This window comes from Nicotiana sylvestris, chromosome 7, assembly GCF_000393655.2.
Source record: "Nicotiana sylvestris chromosome 7, ASM39365v2, whole genome shotgun sequence".
Classification (NCBI taxonomy): Eukaryota; Viridiplantae; Streptophyta; class Magnoliopsida; order Solanales; family Solanaceae; genus Nicotiana; species Nicotiana sylvestris.
The window spans coordinates 39,050,758-39,064,788 of NC_091063.1; the positions used below are offsets into that span (position 1 = coordinate 39,050,758).

The 14,031-nt window shown below is 35.9% G+C and overlaps 1 protein-coding gene and 1 long non-coding RNA gene across 3 annotated transcripts; one reads left to right on the top strand and one right to left on the bottom strand.

Moving 5' to 3' along the window:
• Positions 1-441: 441 nt before the first annotated feature.
• LOC104247967 (uncharacterized) lies at positions 442-8,371 on the top strand. Of its 2 annotated transcripts, none has more exons than XR_011401040.1 (8): positions 442-795; positions 3,413-3,553; positions 3,766-3,858; positions 3,984-4,110; positions 5,134-5,243; positions 5,932-6,008; positions 7,487-7,566; positions 7,672-8,371. XR_011401040.1 is itself a non-coding variant. In XM_009804133.2 (8 exons), the coding sequence occupies exons 1-8, from the start codon at positions 490-492 to the stop codon at positions 7,889-7,891; spliced, it is 1,158 nt and encodes a 385-aa protein (XP_009802435.1). In that variant the 5' UTR covers positions 445-489; the 3' UTR covers positions 7,892-8,311. The 2 variants fall into 2 exon arrangements, 1 of the variants encoding a protein (XP_009802435.1); XM_009804133.2 differs by having other exon boundaries at positions 445-795; positions 5,928-6,008; positions 7,672-8,311.
• Positions 8,372-11,978: 3,607 nt separating this feature from the next.
• Positions 11,979-13,112, bottom strand: LOC138872532 (uncharacterized). The gene is made up of 2 exons (XR_011400914.1): positions 12,872-13,112; positions 11,979-12,483 (listed from the first exon to the last, which is right to left on the bottom strand). It is a non-coding gene; the product is annotated as an uncharacterized lncRNA (long non-coding RNA).
• Between the last annotated feature and the right edge of the window lie 919 nt (positions 13,113-14,031).

Consider the following 14,031-nt stretch of genomic DNA (forward strand, 5'->3'; position numbering starts at 1 on the left):
GTATTTTGCCCTTTAATTTTGGGTTGGGCTAATAACATATAGGTTGGGTTCACTGCTCGAAATTTAAAAATAGCCAGATTTACAAGTGGTAATTGAAAAATAGCCACAATTTTAAAAGTAATAGTAGTAATTTAGCCACTTTTATGTAAAGATAAATTTGAATGAAAACACTATTCAAAATCCGAAAAATATTCCAGCATAATATACTGGATTTCTAGCATAATATACTGGAGTTCTAACATAATATACTGGTCCAGCATAATATGCTCGAAGTTCATACACATATGCTCCAGTCTCCAATATATTATGCTGGAACTTTCCGTGTGTTGGAATTTCAGCATTCCGTGTTACAACAAAATAATGATTATTTTTCGACCGTGCTATTTAAGCCCAATATTACAGGCCCAAAATGCAAAGGAAGAGAATCTAAACCAAAGTGGGTAAAAGTGTTAAGGAAATTCCAAAATCACCCACCACTGACCGATTACGATGCTGTTCTTTCCAACAAGACCCTTGAGCTTCAGAAGCTCGTTCCATTTTCCGCATCAATTTTGCAGCAAAACGATTACGTCTACAACAACAACAGCTACAATGCATTCCTCTGTTTCTCCTTCAAGAGAATCCCACAAAGTAAGCAGCAGTGGAGAAGCTGCCATTAGCGTTGAAGAATGGCAGGGGTGGGGTACCACATCTCCTATACCCGCTATGGTTACTCAGGTAGTTGATGACTTGAAGCTTTTGCAGAAAGATAGTGATGCAGATATGATTTTTGGTGGCAATCACGGCAAACTCTCGGTAAAAAAACTTCGATTTTTGAAATTTGAATGTTTTTTTAGCCAAACTTTGATGATTTCCCTATCAAAATGTCAGAAAAAGAGAATCTCAATTTTTTGCATTGTGAATTTGTTAGTTTTATCTTGACGGTTTACTCCTAGTTTACGCTATTGGATTTGGGCCTAGAAAGTACATCCAATGCTAAACGTAGGAATGCTGAATGCCACTAATGGGTGTACTCATCTCTGCCGTTGCAGAATGCTTTCTGATGGACCCTTTATTCAGTAGTACTACTAGTCGATACTAGATAAAGTGATGACTGTTTAATTGTTGATTGTCAAATTGCTTGAACCAAATGTTCTCAACTGTTTTTAACAACAATTTCTATTAATATCAACCAACTAGCCTCAATCCCAAACGAATTAGGGTTGGTAAGGAATCAGGTCTATTTCATTTCAAGTATTGCTCTTTATTTTGGTATAATTCATTCCAGTACTAAATATTTGTCTTTGAAGGCAAATTAGAATTTATCTAAATCTCACTTTCCCTGTAGGGTTTGCTAGGTATGCAGATGTCTGTGTTTGCAGCTCCTGTGCTTTAAGGTTTATTAACTCATATGGAATTTTTACTTCGATTATGTTAGGTTCTTTGTCAGGTTTGCATTGATTTTGAGATATTTAGATCTCTCAAGACACATCCGTTTCATATGAATTTAGGTCTACCTCATATCCTTTTATCAACTAAAATCATCATATTGTCGCAATGGTGGAAACGGTAAATCAAAAAGTCTATATGATACATGGTCAACCATCTTAGGTGACCTCACTTTTGTAGGGAAATGACATGGGAAAATGACAACAATACTGCAATAATATTATTTGTGAGCAGATACACGAATTGGCTTGAGTCGTGTTGGGCACTGTCCTAAGAAAGTATTCCAGCAATGTGAAATGTTTCCCCACGATTAAACAAGCCTACCTCTATTTATTTAGAGGATACAGGAATCAGCAAAGTCAAATAATAAATCCAGCAGGTTCAAAAATTGGAGAGAAGAATTAATAATAATAGGTAATGAATGTAGGAAGAAAGTAATGCTTAGCTAACTATAAAGAAGGAAGAAGCAAGATGAATTCTCGGTTGAGAATTGAGTGAGTATGATGGCTAGTCCAATAGGCAATTAGGGAGGTTGCATGTATGACAAGTATGGAGAGCAACACTTGTCCAAATATATTAGTCCACTTGGCTTTAATATTAACAAGTGTACCTAGTCTTCCATGCATGAAGACACATGGTAGATTTGCATAGCCACTTGTCAAAGCCCTTCAACACTTGGCTTTAAGGCTTCATGCAAGAAGCCACTTGGAAATAGATAGGACACTTTGTAAAATAAAAAGACATATGGCTATTTAAAATTTTGAAAATACTCCCACAACTTTATCCTCTACATGTGCTATTTTCACTCTTTCTGTGCAATTTGCACCCTTTGTTGGATGTGATCACTTAAAATCTTCTCCTCCTATATAATTACAAATTCATCTTAATATTTGCATTCTTGCAACATTCAATTTGTGTAAGTTGGATCTCAAAGGCCTAACATTCACTCTCATGTGATATTGCTGGTCTTGCATCTTTGCTGTAGAACATGCATTGCACTTCTCCATTTTATAACAACGATATAGTAAAGATCCTTTATTGACAACCCAATTGTTACAGTAACTTGTGGTATTTCTATGTGCGAAATGAAAAACTCACTTGGTATATCTAGTCTAATTTTACTCTAGTATTATATAAAATTTAAATACAATATACATAAAATTGATGATTTTAAATGAAAAAACAATGATGTTACCTTGAGAAAATGAATAATATTGGAAAAAGATAAAATTGGATTAAGCGGTATTGCGGTAAAGTACATTTTGGAGTTAAAGTTTTTTGACCTCTCAGCTTTTATTCACTTCATACACGGAAAGAGAGATCAAATATACAGAGGCAGAGTTAGGATATGAAGTGTGTGGGTTCTAAACAACAGAACCCTAACTTTTTTTGATTTGGGTGCAAATTTGTGAAGATGCATCTTTTTTCTTTTGTTTTAGTATTTTGGAGGAGCTTTTGTTTACAAAAAAGGAAAAGTGTAATTCTGATTTTGCAAGGAAACCAGTAGGCTCCTTTGTTTAGAGCTTTGTCGTTTCGTTCTATTTTATAATTAGTTTGTGCTTCTTTTTTTTGAAAAAAATAAAAGAAAACTTGGTAAAAAACACAAAAAAATGTGTTGCTTTCAAGGGGACTCGAACCTGTGTGCTTTCCATGAGAACCCACGGCCCTTACCACTGTACCCAGATGCATTTTGTTACTGGGTTCGGCGTGACATATTTTTATTTAAGCTATGAGTTTTTCAATACAATACAGGGTTCAAGAAAAAGTCACTGGGTTCGCCCGAACCCGCACCCACTGCTATAGCTCCGCCCCTGCAAATATATGACAAAGTGGAAGTAATGCTAAATAAATATATACGGTGCCGGGTGACCTCATAATGACTACCTATTCTCTTTAAGAAATTTCATTGCTCTACCTCGGGTTTGTTTGCCTCTTTCATAATTACTTGATTATTATTAGCTCATAATTCTGTTCTGATCCTTAGGGTGACTTCAAGGTGCAAGAGGATAAAAAGCATAGAGCAACATATCAGTCTTTAGGTGATTCAGAAACGAAACTCCAATTCTTTTCAGCTCGACAAATTGCATGTCGTGTGCTTGGAAGTAGGGGTTACCTTTGTCAGAAGGTAAACTATTTGCTTGACACATCAATGTTATGTTTTAAGATTTTATTCTTGTATTTTGTGTGAGATATATTCTGCATGAAAGCATAAAGAATAAGTATGTTGTGATCTGCACATTTTGCCTTAGAAAATTTCTTTTGTTTTTTCTTGTTTGACAAACAAATAGGTTTTGATGGTATCACATCTGGTTTTGTTTCTGTTGTAAATTTTTCAAGTGCTGGCTTCCCTCAGAAGATTGTATGTGCTCAAAACTTATTTCATGTCCTCTTTGGCATCGAGTACGGTTTTGGTTGTATATGCATCCAAAGGTACGAACTTTTCTTTCTATCCTTTTTCTTGTTTTTCCTTTACAACCTTTCATTTTCTTCTTATTTCACACTTAATTCTTCCTGTATAAGAATGTTTATATGAATATCAATTTGTTCTTTTGCAGGATTTCTTGCGACAAAATAACACAGGGAAGTTGTTGTGGCAAGTATTTGGCATTCAAGCTGCTACTTTGTGCCTCTATGGAATAGCTGAACATGAGGAAATGATGGGGGGTGCATTGAAGCTTGCAGGTCTTCATTTTATTTTAATTTGTTTGGTAATTTAATACTCTAGTCGAATGAAGCAGCTAGAGAGCTTGTCCAAGTATAATCCCTTGAAGTTGTCAGAAAAGTGCTCGTAACTACCACATGATTCCAAAAATGGATGCTTATGTTTTGTATGAAAAAGGTTGCTTACTACAGAATTTTGGAGTAGACCTCTTGTTGTGGTTGGTAAAATGATACGCATTATGTAATTTAGCCAAGAGTGTGAGAGGTTGTGCCCTAGTACCTGTGACCATCTGTGTCCCAAAAACAGGTATGGAAACTAAAAATTACATTTTAATAGCTACAATACTATACAATCTGTTAGTTAACCAATAATTCAAAACCAGTAGTTACCAAATTCAACTTTGTAAGCATGTGTCTGGTAGACTGGTATGCGAGTGTTGAGACAGATTTGAGATTTCTTGAGAACTATTGAATTAGGCATGTATGCATGTACATTCCTTTGAGCAAATAACTAGGTGGGTGCTCTGTCTCTACCACACAGGAGTCATGGAAATGTCAAAGATACCTGGGGCACCACATCTTCGACGAGTCTACTTTAGTAGAAAATTTTGCTACTTTTTTGTTAGTTTCCCTTGTAATTGTTTTTAGCATGTTTATCAGTTTTGATCAATTCTTTCCGACAATTTCTCGCTTGGACAATAAGAAAAAAAACAATTATTATCTTAGTCATCCGATGGACTTGTTGGGGTTAATTTTCTACGATGTATTGAAGAGCAGTAGGTACAGGCAAACTGAAGTTTGATGCCATGTTTAAATGTTAATGATAACGAGGGAATGATCACAGTTCTTTCCCGTTTTGTCAAAATTAGCAGAATACTTCATTATGATTGACCCCATTCATGTAGCATCAAAGAAGAAGATTGCTTATGGAGCTAAGTTGATGTTATGTATTCTGTTTTAGGAAAATGCTGTGTATTCTGTTCTCACTTTTGGCAGATCCTGCAGGGAATTTAGCTTTTGATTCGCATTTTACATTATTTTCAGGAAAAGATAAGGTTTGGTGCCTTTATCCCAACAAGAATGCACCAGCGAAGTCTGTCAAGGATAGCATGGCCGAGCTTTCTTTTTCACATGTAGAATGCCCTCCTGAAACTGTACGCTACCCTTACTTTTGACATGGAAATATGGCCAAGTTGTCATTGACAAGGTGACAAAGGGAAGCAAATGTAGGAATGGAGAGTCATTCACCTGCTTCTTTTTCTGGAAGCAATTATTTGAGACTTTGAGGAAAGTGAAAAGTCTTCCAAATAATTTCCATAATAGAAAATAATGGAATTACCCATAAGGGAGCTTTGGAGATATAATTTGGTGGTACTTCCCTTTCTCTTCTCAAGAAAGAGGAAGATTCAGCTATTTTCTTCCATCAAGCGAAAGATTCTCTTTATGATATACTCTACCCTCCCAAATCCGCCTTACTTAGCAGCCTACAAGGGCCTCTCCACTTTTTTGCTCCCTTGGTGACTCACTCCCACTTTATATTTGGAGGTGGAGGGTCCTTACTACTAAGTAGTCATCCTTTATCCTTGGCTAAAAGTATGGGCTGGCTACTTTGATGAAGTGCACTGAAAGAGTCATTATAATGATTATTAAGCGTGTATTTTCATGGTGCCATGCAGATTTATTTGAACATGTGGTTGCTAATAATATTTCATACAATGGTAGTGTGAGTGTACTTTTGCTGCTTAAACCATGTGATGGCGATCAATCCTGTCAACTTGTCTATGTGATATTCTCATTTTCCATTGCATGAGTGTTGACGTTTATGCTGCTATTTGTAGACAGATGGAGGCCATTCCTTGAATTTTATTCTAATTGATGGGACCTGGAGCAATTCGGGTGCAATGTTCAGCCGTTTGAAGGTACTTCAGCCAGCAAATGTAACTCTTTATTGCTTTAAAATCAAGTTTTCATTATGAAGCGACGAACTTTTTCATCAGCACGTAAAAAAGAAGAGATAAAAGAAAAAGAACGGAAATAATAAATTGAGATTGAGGTTTAAGTTTTAACCAATTAGATTAATGAGATTATATTATTGGACATTGAAAAAGCTTCTGCGTCTTGTGATGATAACTTGTTACTTTCACATACTTATTTATGCACAGATTTCAACTGCAGCTCTGCATGTTAGAGCACATAAATTTGCTAATAAAGCTCTATCTGGAGAAAAAAAGACAATTAATTTGTATAAGAGCTGAAATTGCAGAACTCTTGCATCTTCAGTGTACAGAAGTTAAAAAAACTCTTGTGTTTTACTTGTATAAAAGTTATTTTGATGGGTGAAAGTAAGTTCTATTGACAGAAAAGGGCACACCTGTAAGTGGCATATAGTAATAGTTATCTAGAGACTGGCAATTCTATCTCTCAATATGTAATCATTTTTCCTGATAATTTAAGATCGCTTTTTATTCCCTCTTATGTAAAACATGTAAAATGATTCTACAGTAAAATTACCACCATTCTCTTTCCAATTCCACCTGTCTCCAACTTCTTCCATTCTACCTTCTAAGCTGGATACCTCAAAAGGCCTCAACCCCTGCTCTCCTCATCTCCTTAGCCAAACTTTCCTTTTTTGTTCCCGTGGAGACGGAGAACATCTGCGAAAACCTGATATTGAGAAACATATCACTGCAGTCAAACGTATCCTCTCCCCTAATATTTTATAAAAGTCCACCCATCCCTTTGTTAATGTCTCTCCAAAGAACTGAGCTATGGAGTTATGGACTAGTTATAGCAGGGGTTCTTCATCTGCCTGTATCCACTCCATACTTGTCTTTGAGTACTCTCCAATACATATCTTCCTCAGTCCGAACCTTCAAAGCCACGTACAAGAGGGTCCTATTGAAGACCCTCAAATCCCTGATACTCAATCCTCTACTGTGTATTGGAGAACTTAAATGCCTTCAATCCACCAAAGAGAACCCCCTTCCCTTCTGATGACGGAGAAGTACATTGTTATTGGTTAAACATTTAGCAATACAGCAAAAGAGAAACACATGTATAAGTACAAGATTGTTGGATCCAAATGAGTGCCTTGGCACAACGAGTTATTCACAGTATTTCTCTTATCATGCCAAAGTTCCCCTCCGTCCCTTAGAAAATTACATTGTACTTTGCTTTGCTTTAATAGATAAGGTAAACAAAAGAGAACCACGTGTATTAAAAGTACAAGATTGTTAGTTGGATAGAGATGAGTGACTTTGTATAACTAGTTATTCACAGTATTCTTTAGTTCTTCTGTCATGCCAAAGTTGCCTTCCTTTTAGGGTTCATTTAAGTTCTGATTACGTGGATCAATTTCCCAAAGAAAAACAGTTGATCTTAGATATTTAATTGTTAGGACCGGTACGAGTTAATGTGGGGTGATGAGCTTCCTTGCATAATGCTGAACACAGGAGCATCCTTGATGCATAAACTCAGGTGAATCACATGATCCGAACTGCAGCTTATTTTTGTGTTCGTTCCTCTTTAGTACTTGCCTTTCTGCCTTTCCTAACTCATGTGTAATGTATTGGCCAAGGGAAGACCGCAACCATCATGGGATCGCACATGTACAGCAGCAGCGGCAATAGGCCTCCTCGATGAGCTGCATGACCTTCCAAATTTTGTTTCCTATGGACTGGATAAACAGGCTAAAGCAATTGAAGATGCAGTGGAAGTTTTGTTAGAAGCACTTACAGCTCGACGGCTTCGCATGGGTAGGTCCATCACCCGTAAACAAAGACACAATCGCGACATCCTTTAAGAATAGCAGCAGTTGTTTTTCACCTTTCTGGCAGATTGACATCAGCAATTTTGAAGATGCTATGCCACATACACAGAGCAGACGGTCAATAGGACTAACATGTTTTCATAGAGAAAGAATAACCAGTTTGAGCTCAGAAGATCCAGATCATTTTGGACAGTTTTGATTTTCCCGGTTCTTAAACAATTTTTTTGTCACGAACTGTCATGAAACTGTCTCCGTATAGGTATGCTGTTCTCCATGTTAGTAGGGACAGTCTTTGAGTTACAAAAGAAAATGTCATGAAACTGCTGGTGGTAGTCATATAAAATAGACATCAGAGGAACAACAGTTGGTTCTTGAGTAATGAGCATACTCGGAATCCTCTGTTTTTGCTTTTGTTTTCTTGGTTATACTTTAAAATCCTTTCATTAGAAGCAATGGTTTTTGAGAAGGGAATCGATTGATGTTTAAAATAAATCAGGTTAGGGTTCTGAGCTCTCCAGAATGCAAATGACGCTTGATGCTGCAACAGCTAACTTTATTTCTTTATAAAGATATTCTGCACTAATTTTAGATCTTAGATCCGACTTTTGCTCTACTTATAATTCTTCTCCTGATATCAATCTATACGCTCTTTAGATCCATAATTTGTTGTATTGGGTTCATCATTAAAAAAAATACACGTAGTAATGACAGAAAGCTTTGATCAGTACCAAGTTACTTGATCCTATAAACTATTCCCTGTCGTGAGATCACATAAGTCCATAGGATCGATTATTGAATTTTTTAATTATGAGTAAAACATGAGATTCATTTTAATAAGGATGATATCAACTACTACTAATAACCGAAGGGTGGACATCTCCTTCAATCATGGATCAATGTCTAGTCGGATTAGATTGACTTGATGTCCATAGGGCAGTTGTTACTAAAATAGCCTGTCTCTATCTTTTTGTTTGTTCGAAATTGGGATATACTGAAAGCTTTATGGCACAATTTAGCGTCCAAGGGATGTAACAGGTGTAAAGATAGAAAAAAAAAAGGATCAAGAAGATGCTCATCCTCATAAAGAAAGTGGGGGAACTGATATGAATAGCATAGCTGAATAAGCATATGCTTTTTAATTTTAGTAGGACGTAGGTGTGGGTTCTATTCTCAGGTCATATTCTTCGTTAGATTTTGTGCGATATTAAGAAGTTTTTGGTCAAGTCGTTCGTTCAAATATACACATGTCCTAATTTGTTAATTTGCAAAAACAAAATTAAAGCAAATTCTTCGAAGTTAAACAAGGATTAAACTTTTGTAATTGAGATGCAGCTTTCGTGGCTTCTTTTTTGCCCTTATTATGAAAGATATGCCAAACTATTAATCTGTTCAGCTGCCTTGTTAGTAGGACTATAGCCATAATTAAGTTTGATAGACAACCATTAATACATTTTTACTTTATATTAGGAAAAGATGTAACATTTAACAAACTTTTTCGTATCTCATTTTCCCCCCTACAAATAAATGTAATAGCGAATCAGAAAGAATCTGTATTGACTTCCAATCTTATCATAATTCCATAGAGATTTCCAACTTAGCTTTTAGGAAGTATTTTTTTGTTAATGCCAGATTTTCTTTACAACGAGAGTAACAAAGCGTTTTGCAAGCTAGGCGCACTCTTTCATCAAATCGATGTCGTTGGTCTCCAATGACAATGACATTATAAAAAGGAACACTGAGAAGTTTTAATGATGAATGTTTCAAGAAGCCACGTTTAGACATGGTACAAATTTATATGTGTTTAGACCAACCTAGTAAATGTACGACACATATCTTTACAAGTATAGTTATCACTAAATTATAGTTAATTAATGCACATCATCACCTTAATTAATTACTATCCATAGTATGTTAGTATGATTTCGTGTAAACATTCCGTACAGGTAAGTATTTATCGACATGATAAAAATTTACCCTCATTAAATGTTTAAACCAACCTCGTAAATGCACGACTGACTCTTTGACATCGGGCGTGGCACAACTATGGCAAGGATTGGGCGTGATGGCCTTGCTATTGGCCTATGTGTGGGCAAAACTATCATGCGGGCAATGGACAAGACAATGTCATGCGGGCTGTTGGGGGCAAGTATTGGCCAAGGTCTTGGGGTAGGCAAGACATGCTTGGCAAAGGCTTGCCAAGGTAGTGTGGGCAAAGTTGGGGCGACATGGCACAACATGCGCGCCAAAGTCGGTGGCACGGGCACTTCGGGTTATGGCAGCACCAAGTGCGGGCTAAGCTAAAGTACGGCAGTGCGGGATGATGGCAAAGTCTTTCAATAGCTAAGGCAAGGCTATGTGAAGGAAAATACGAGCAATGACATAGGTGAAACAAGGGTTGACATGGGCAAGGCAGAAACTCGGCCAAGGCATGTGCGGGCGGCAATGGCATCGGGCATATGCGGCCAAATCATGGGCGGCGGATTGCGGATAAGGCATTGGTGCGGAGCAATGTCAAAATGAGCCAAGGCTGGGCGCAATGCCATCCTTGGGCGTGCATCAACTGACCAAGTCAAAAGGGCACATGCAGTGCACATGCCAAAGCAGTTGGCTGTTTCCTTTTCGTAACCACCTTTACCCTGTCTGATTTATGCTTGTATCCACTACAATTTCGTGTAGAACATGGCCTATGTAGTTGGGGATGTCAACTACAAGATAAGAACATATTTAGTCTTAGCACGACAAGTGGCAAAAGCTGTAGACAACAAGTGTCCATGTGTTGTCAAGTCCTAAAGGCTTGCCTATGTGCTATAAATAGGTGCCTTTAGACTTAGTCAGATGGTGTGTGCAATTTCGTGTGAAGTTTAAGTGAGAAACAAGAGTGAAACGTGAGGGTTTCAAAAGGGACTAAGGCTAGGCATTGGGCAGGTTTTAGTGTTGATTAAAGAACGACTTGTGTTCTTCGTCAAAAGTGGGGCTGTGGTCGAATTGTGATCATAGTCAAGTGAGGGTTCACATGTCTTTACAAGCATGATTATCATAAAATTATAGTTAAGTACTCCCTCCGGTCCACAATAAGTGACCAATTTATTTTGGTCACGCCCATTAAGAAAATACTAAATTCTATACAAAAATACTTAGTATGACTACACTATCCTTAATTAAATATTTAATGTGAGGAGTAAGAAAACTTTTTAAGGATACGTACATAAGGATAATTTTGTAAAAACAAATTGAATTTTTTCTTGATTATATAAATTGACACTTATTTTGGACCAAAATAAAAAAGCAGATTGGTCACTTATTGTAGACCGGAGGGAGTAATGCACACCATCACCTTAATCAATTACTAACCATGGTAGATTAGTGTGATTTAGTGCAACATTCGATGCATGTAAGTATTTATCGATGCAGTAAAAATTTACCCGTATTGGGTGTTTAGACAAACCTCGTAAATGCACGACACTCGTCGTTACAAATATAGTCATCGTTAATTATAATTAATTACTATATATTATCATTTTTACTATGATTTAGTATAAACATCCGATATAGGTGAATATTTAACGAAACCGTAAAAGTACTTGGTCTTTGAAACTTGAAAGTGTATGTGACTTGAACCCTCTTGCTTACCGATTAAGTGCATATTCAAACATCTACTGTAACAAACTTCCAAAGGAATATATTTCTAGACAAAAGTATTTCGAGTGAATTGTACAATAATATGACCAATTTTTTTCCCTGATACTTGGTTAGAAGAGCAAGTGGTCATAAAAATGTAATTACATGCTTTTAGAAAAAAAAATAAAAGCCACTTGCAGAAATGAATTTGTGACGTTGCACCTATTTGACTACCAGCCTAACTAATCTTATGCAGTTATTTTAGCTTTTTCAGATTTTTCAATTCATTATTTTTTTATATTTCACTTCCCTTTTCTTTTTCCTTTGTGCTACATATTTTCCTCCCAGAAATGGTTGTGCGCAAATTAAAGCACATGTACTACAAAAATAATTGCATTAATTTTCTGAAAAAGAGTGATATACGTCATGCCATTAAACGCCACGTAAAAAAGTACATTAGGTGGTCAAAGCTATAGTCATTGTCCAACATTTGCACATAAAATTAGAAGTACAAAACCAGCACAAAGATCCATTAAATCAGGACAACAAATATGAACTGTAATATAACGAGTTTGAGTTTCAGTCAAATTGGAGTTATCATCTTGATCACTATTTCCTCATCTGGGGTTTCCCCCAAATTAAAAATAAAAATAAAAATTACAACCAGAAACAGATGAAAGAAAGAATTTGTTGGAACTTTGATCCTTGAAACTATTGTGTAATTTTAGTACAAATTCAGAGAATTTAGCCCTTAATAGAGTCGTCGTTGATGGGCTATTTGTATCAATTATCATACAATTTTTTTTTTAATCTCTTATATCTACTATACTCCTACTATCCAGCAATCCAAAACTTTTTTTGATTTGCCAATTGTAAACTTATCTGTGAGCAGTGACCAGCGTCTCAATAAACCTCAATCCATCAAATTTGGGCGCAAAATTATCTGAAGATGGTGATGATTTCACAGGCTTTGAACAATTTCCATCCTTTTTCTTCAAACTATCATCCTGAAAATAAAAGAGAATTCAAGATTTAAATTCAGTGGATGCGCCCTTTTAATAGGAACACACATATTAATTAAATGATCAAAGTCCAAATTCAAGACCTATTACTTTATATGCTACATGGTAAAAAGTGACAGCCTGGTGCATATGGTATCCGGTGTTTATGCAAGATCAATGGAAGAGTCGAAGGGTCGCACCCAAAGGGTGTGTCATACTGACAACCTAATCTATTGCAAGCATTACTGACTACTTCTACTGTTCGAACACGTGATTTATAAGCCACACATAGACAAATTTACAGTTGCTCAAATAAAAGAAGATAACTTTCTCTCGACATTCAAGTGATGCAAAAACATGAGAGAACGAAATTACAAACAAATTGAAGTCTAACCTGATGAAGAGAAATTCGAACTTTGGAAGAAGAGGTTGTGGTAGTAGAAGAGATGGCAGCAGCAGAAAGAGAGGCTGCTAAAAATCCTGATTTCTTCATGTTATTTTGGATGGAATTAATTGTGACGCCGGGCGACGGCGGAAAGTTTGATCGGATGGTTGGGAAGAACAGTTTATAGTAAGTTGGGAGGAAGTTGGAGAGTTATTTATATAGGAGTTGGAACCATTGCGTTGTGTCATATAACTTTGCCGCAACCATTCTCTACCTTAAATTTATTTGTCTTTTTGATTACATTCTTGCCCTTGCTTTGACTTTCCCATTCTCTCCCTCTATATATAGTACTCTTCTTTTTACTTTTACTTGTCCGCTTTAAACTTTTCACTCCATTTAAGGAATAATAATTGTAATATGTATTTTATCATATAACTCCTAATAATAATAACATTTCAAAAGGCTTGGGAATAATTTTGAAAATGAGTAATTAATGATAAGAGTAAAACCGGAAAAAAAAAAATTATCTTTCTCTTGATTTAATATAGTAGACAAGTAAAAAAGTGAAAATATATTTTTAGTATGGTGGACGAGTAAAAGTGAACAGAGGGAGTAGTATTTATTTAAGATATATGTACACCATTTTTTTGTTATTACTATATTGTTAATAATATTTCAAGGAATTTTTACATACCTATACATTATTGGAAACTTTATTACCCTTCATACACAACTTTTAATTTAATTACATCCTATATACAAATTTACCAATTATATGCATTTTAGAAATTAAATAAGTATCTATTTATATTAGGAATCAATTATTTCTCATCCTTATTCTCTCTTCCTCATGCTCTCTCTCTCTCTCTCTATCTCTCTATCTCTCTATCTCTCAATCCCTAAATCTAGTAATGTAGAGCAAAGGAAAAGAGAGCAACAATTTCACCATTGACAGTCATTAAAAAGCTTTGAAGCTTTGAATTCGAATTTGGATTTTCAAAAATATTATTTGTGTGAATTGGGTGTTGTTGCAAACAATTGACAATTCTCTTTATGTCTCCTCTATCTCTCAATCCCTAATTCCAGTAATGTAAAACAAAGGAAAACAGAGCAGCAATTCTACCATTGACAACCATTAAAAAGCTTTGAAGCTTTGAGTTCGAATTTGG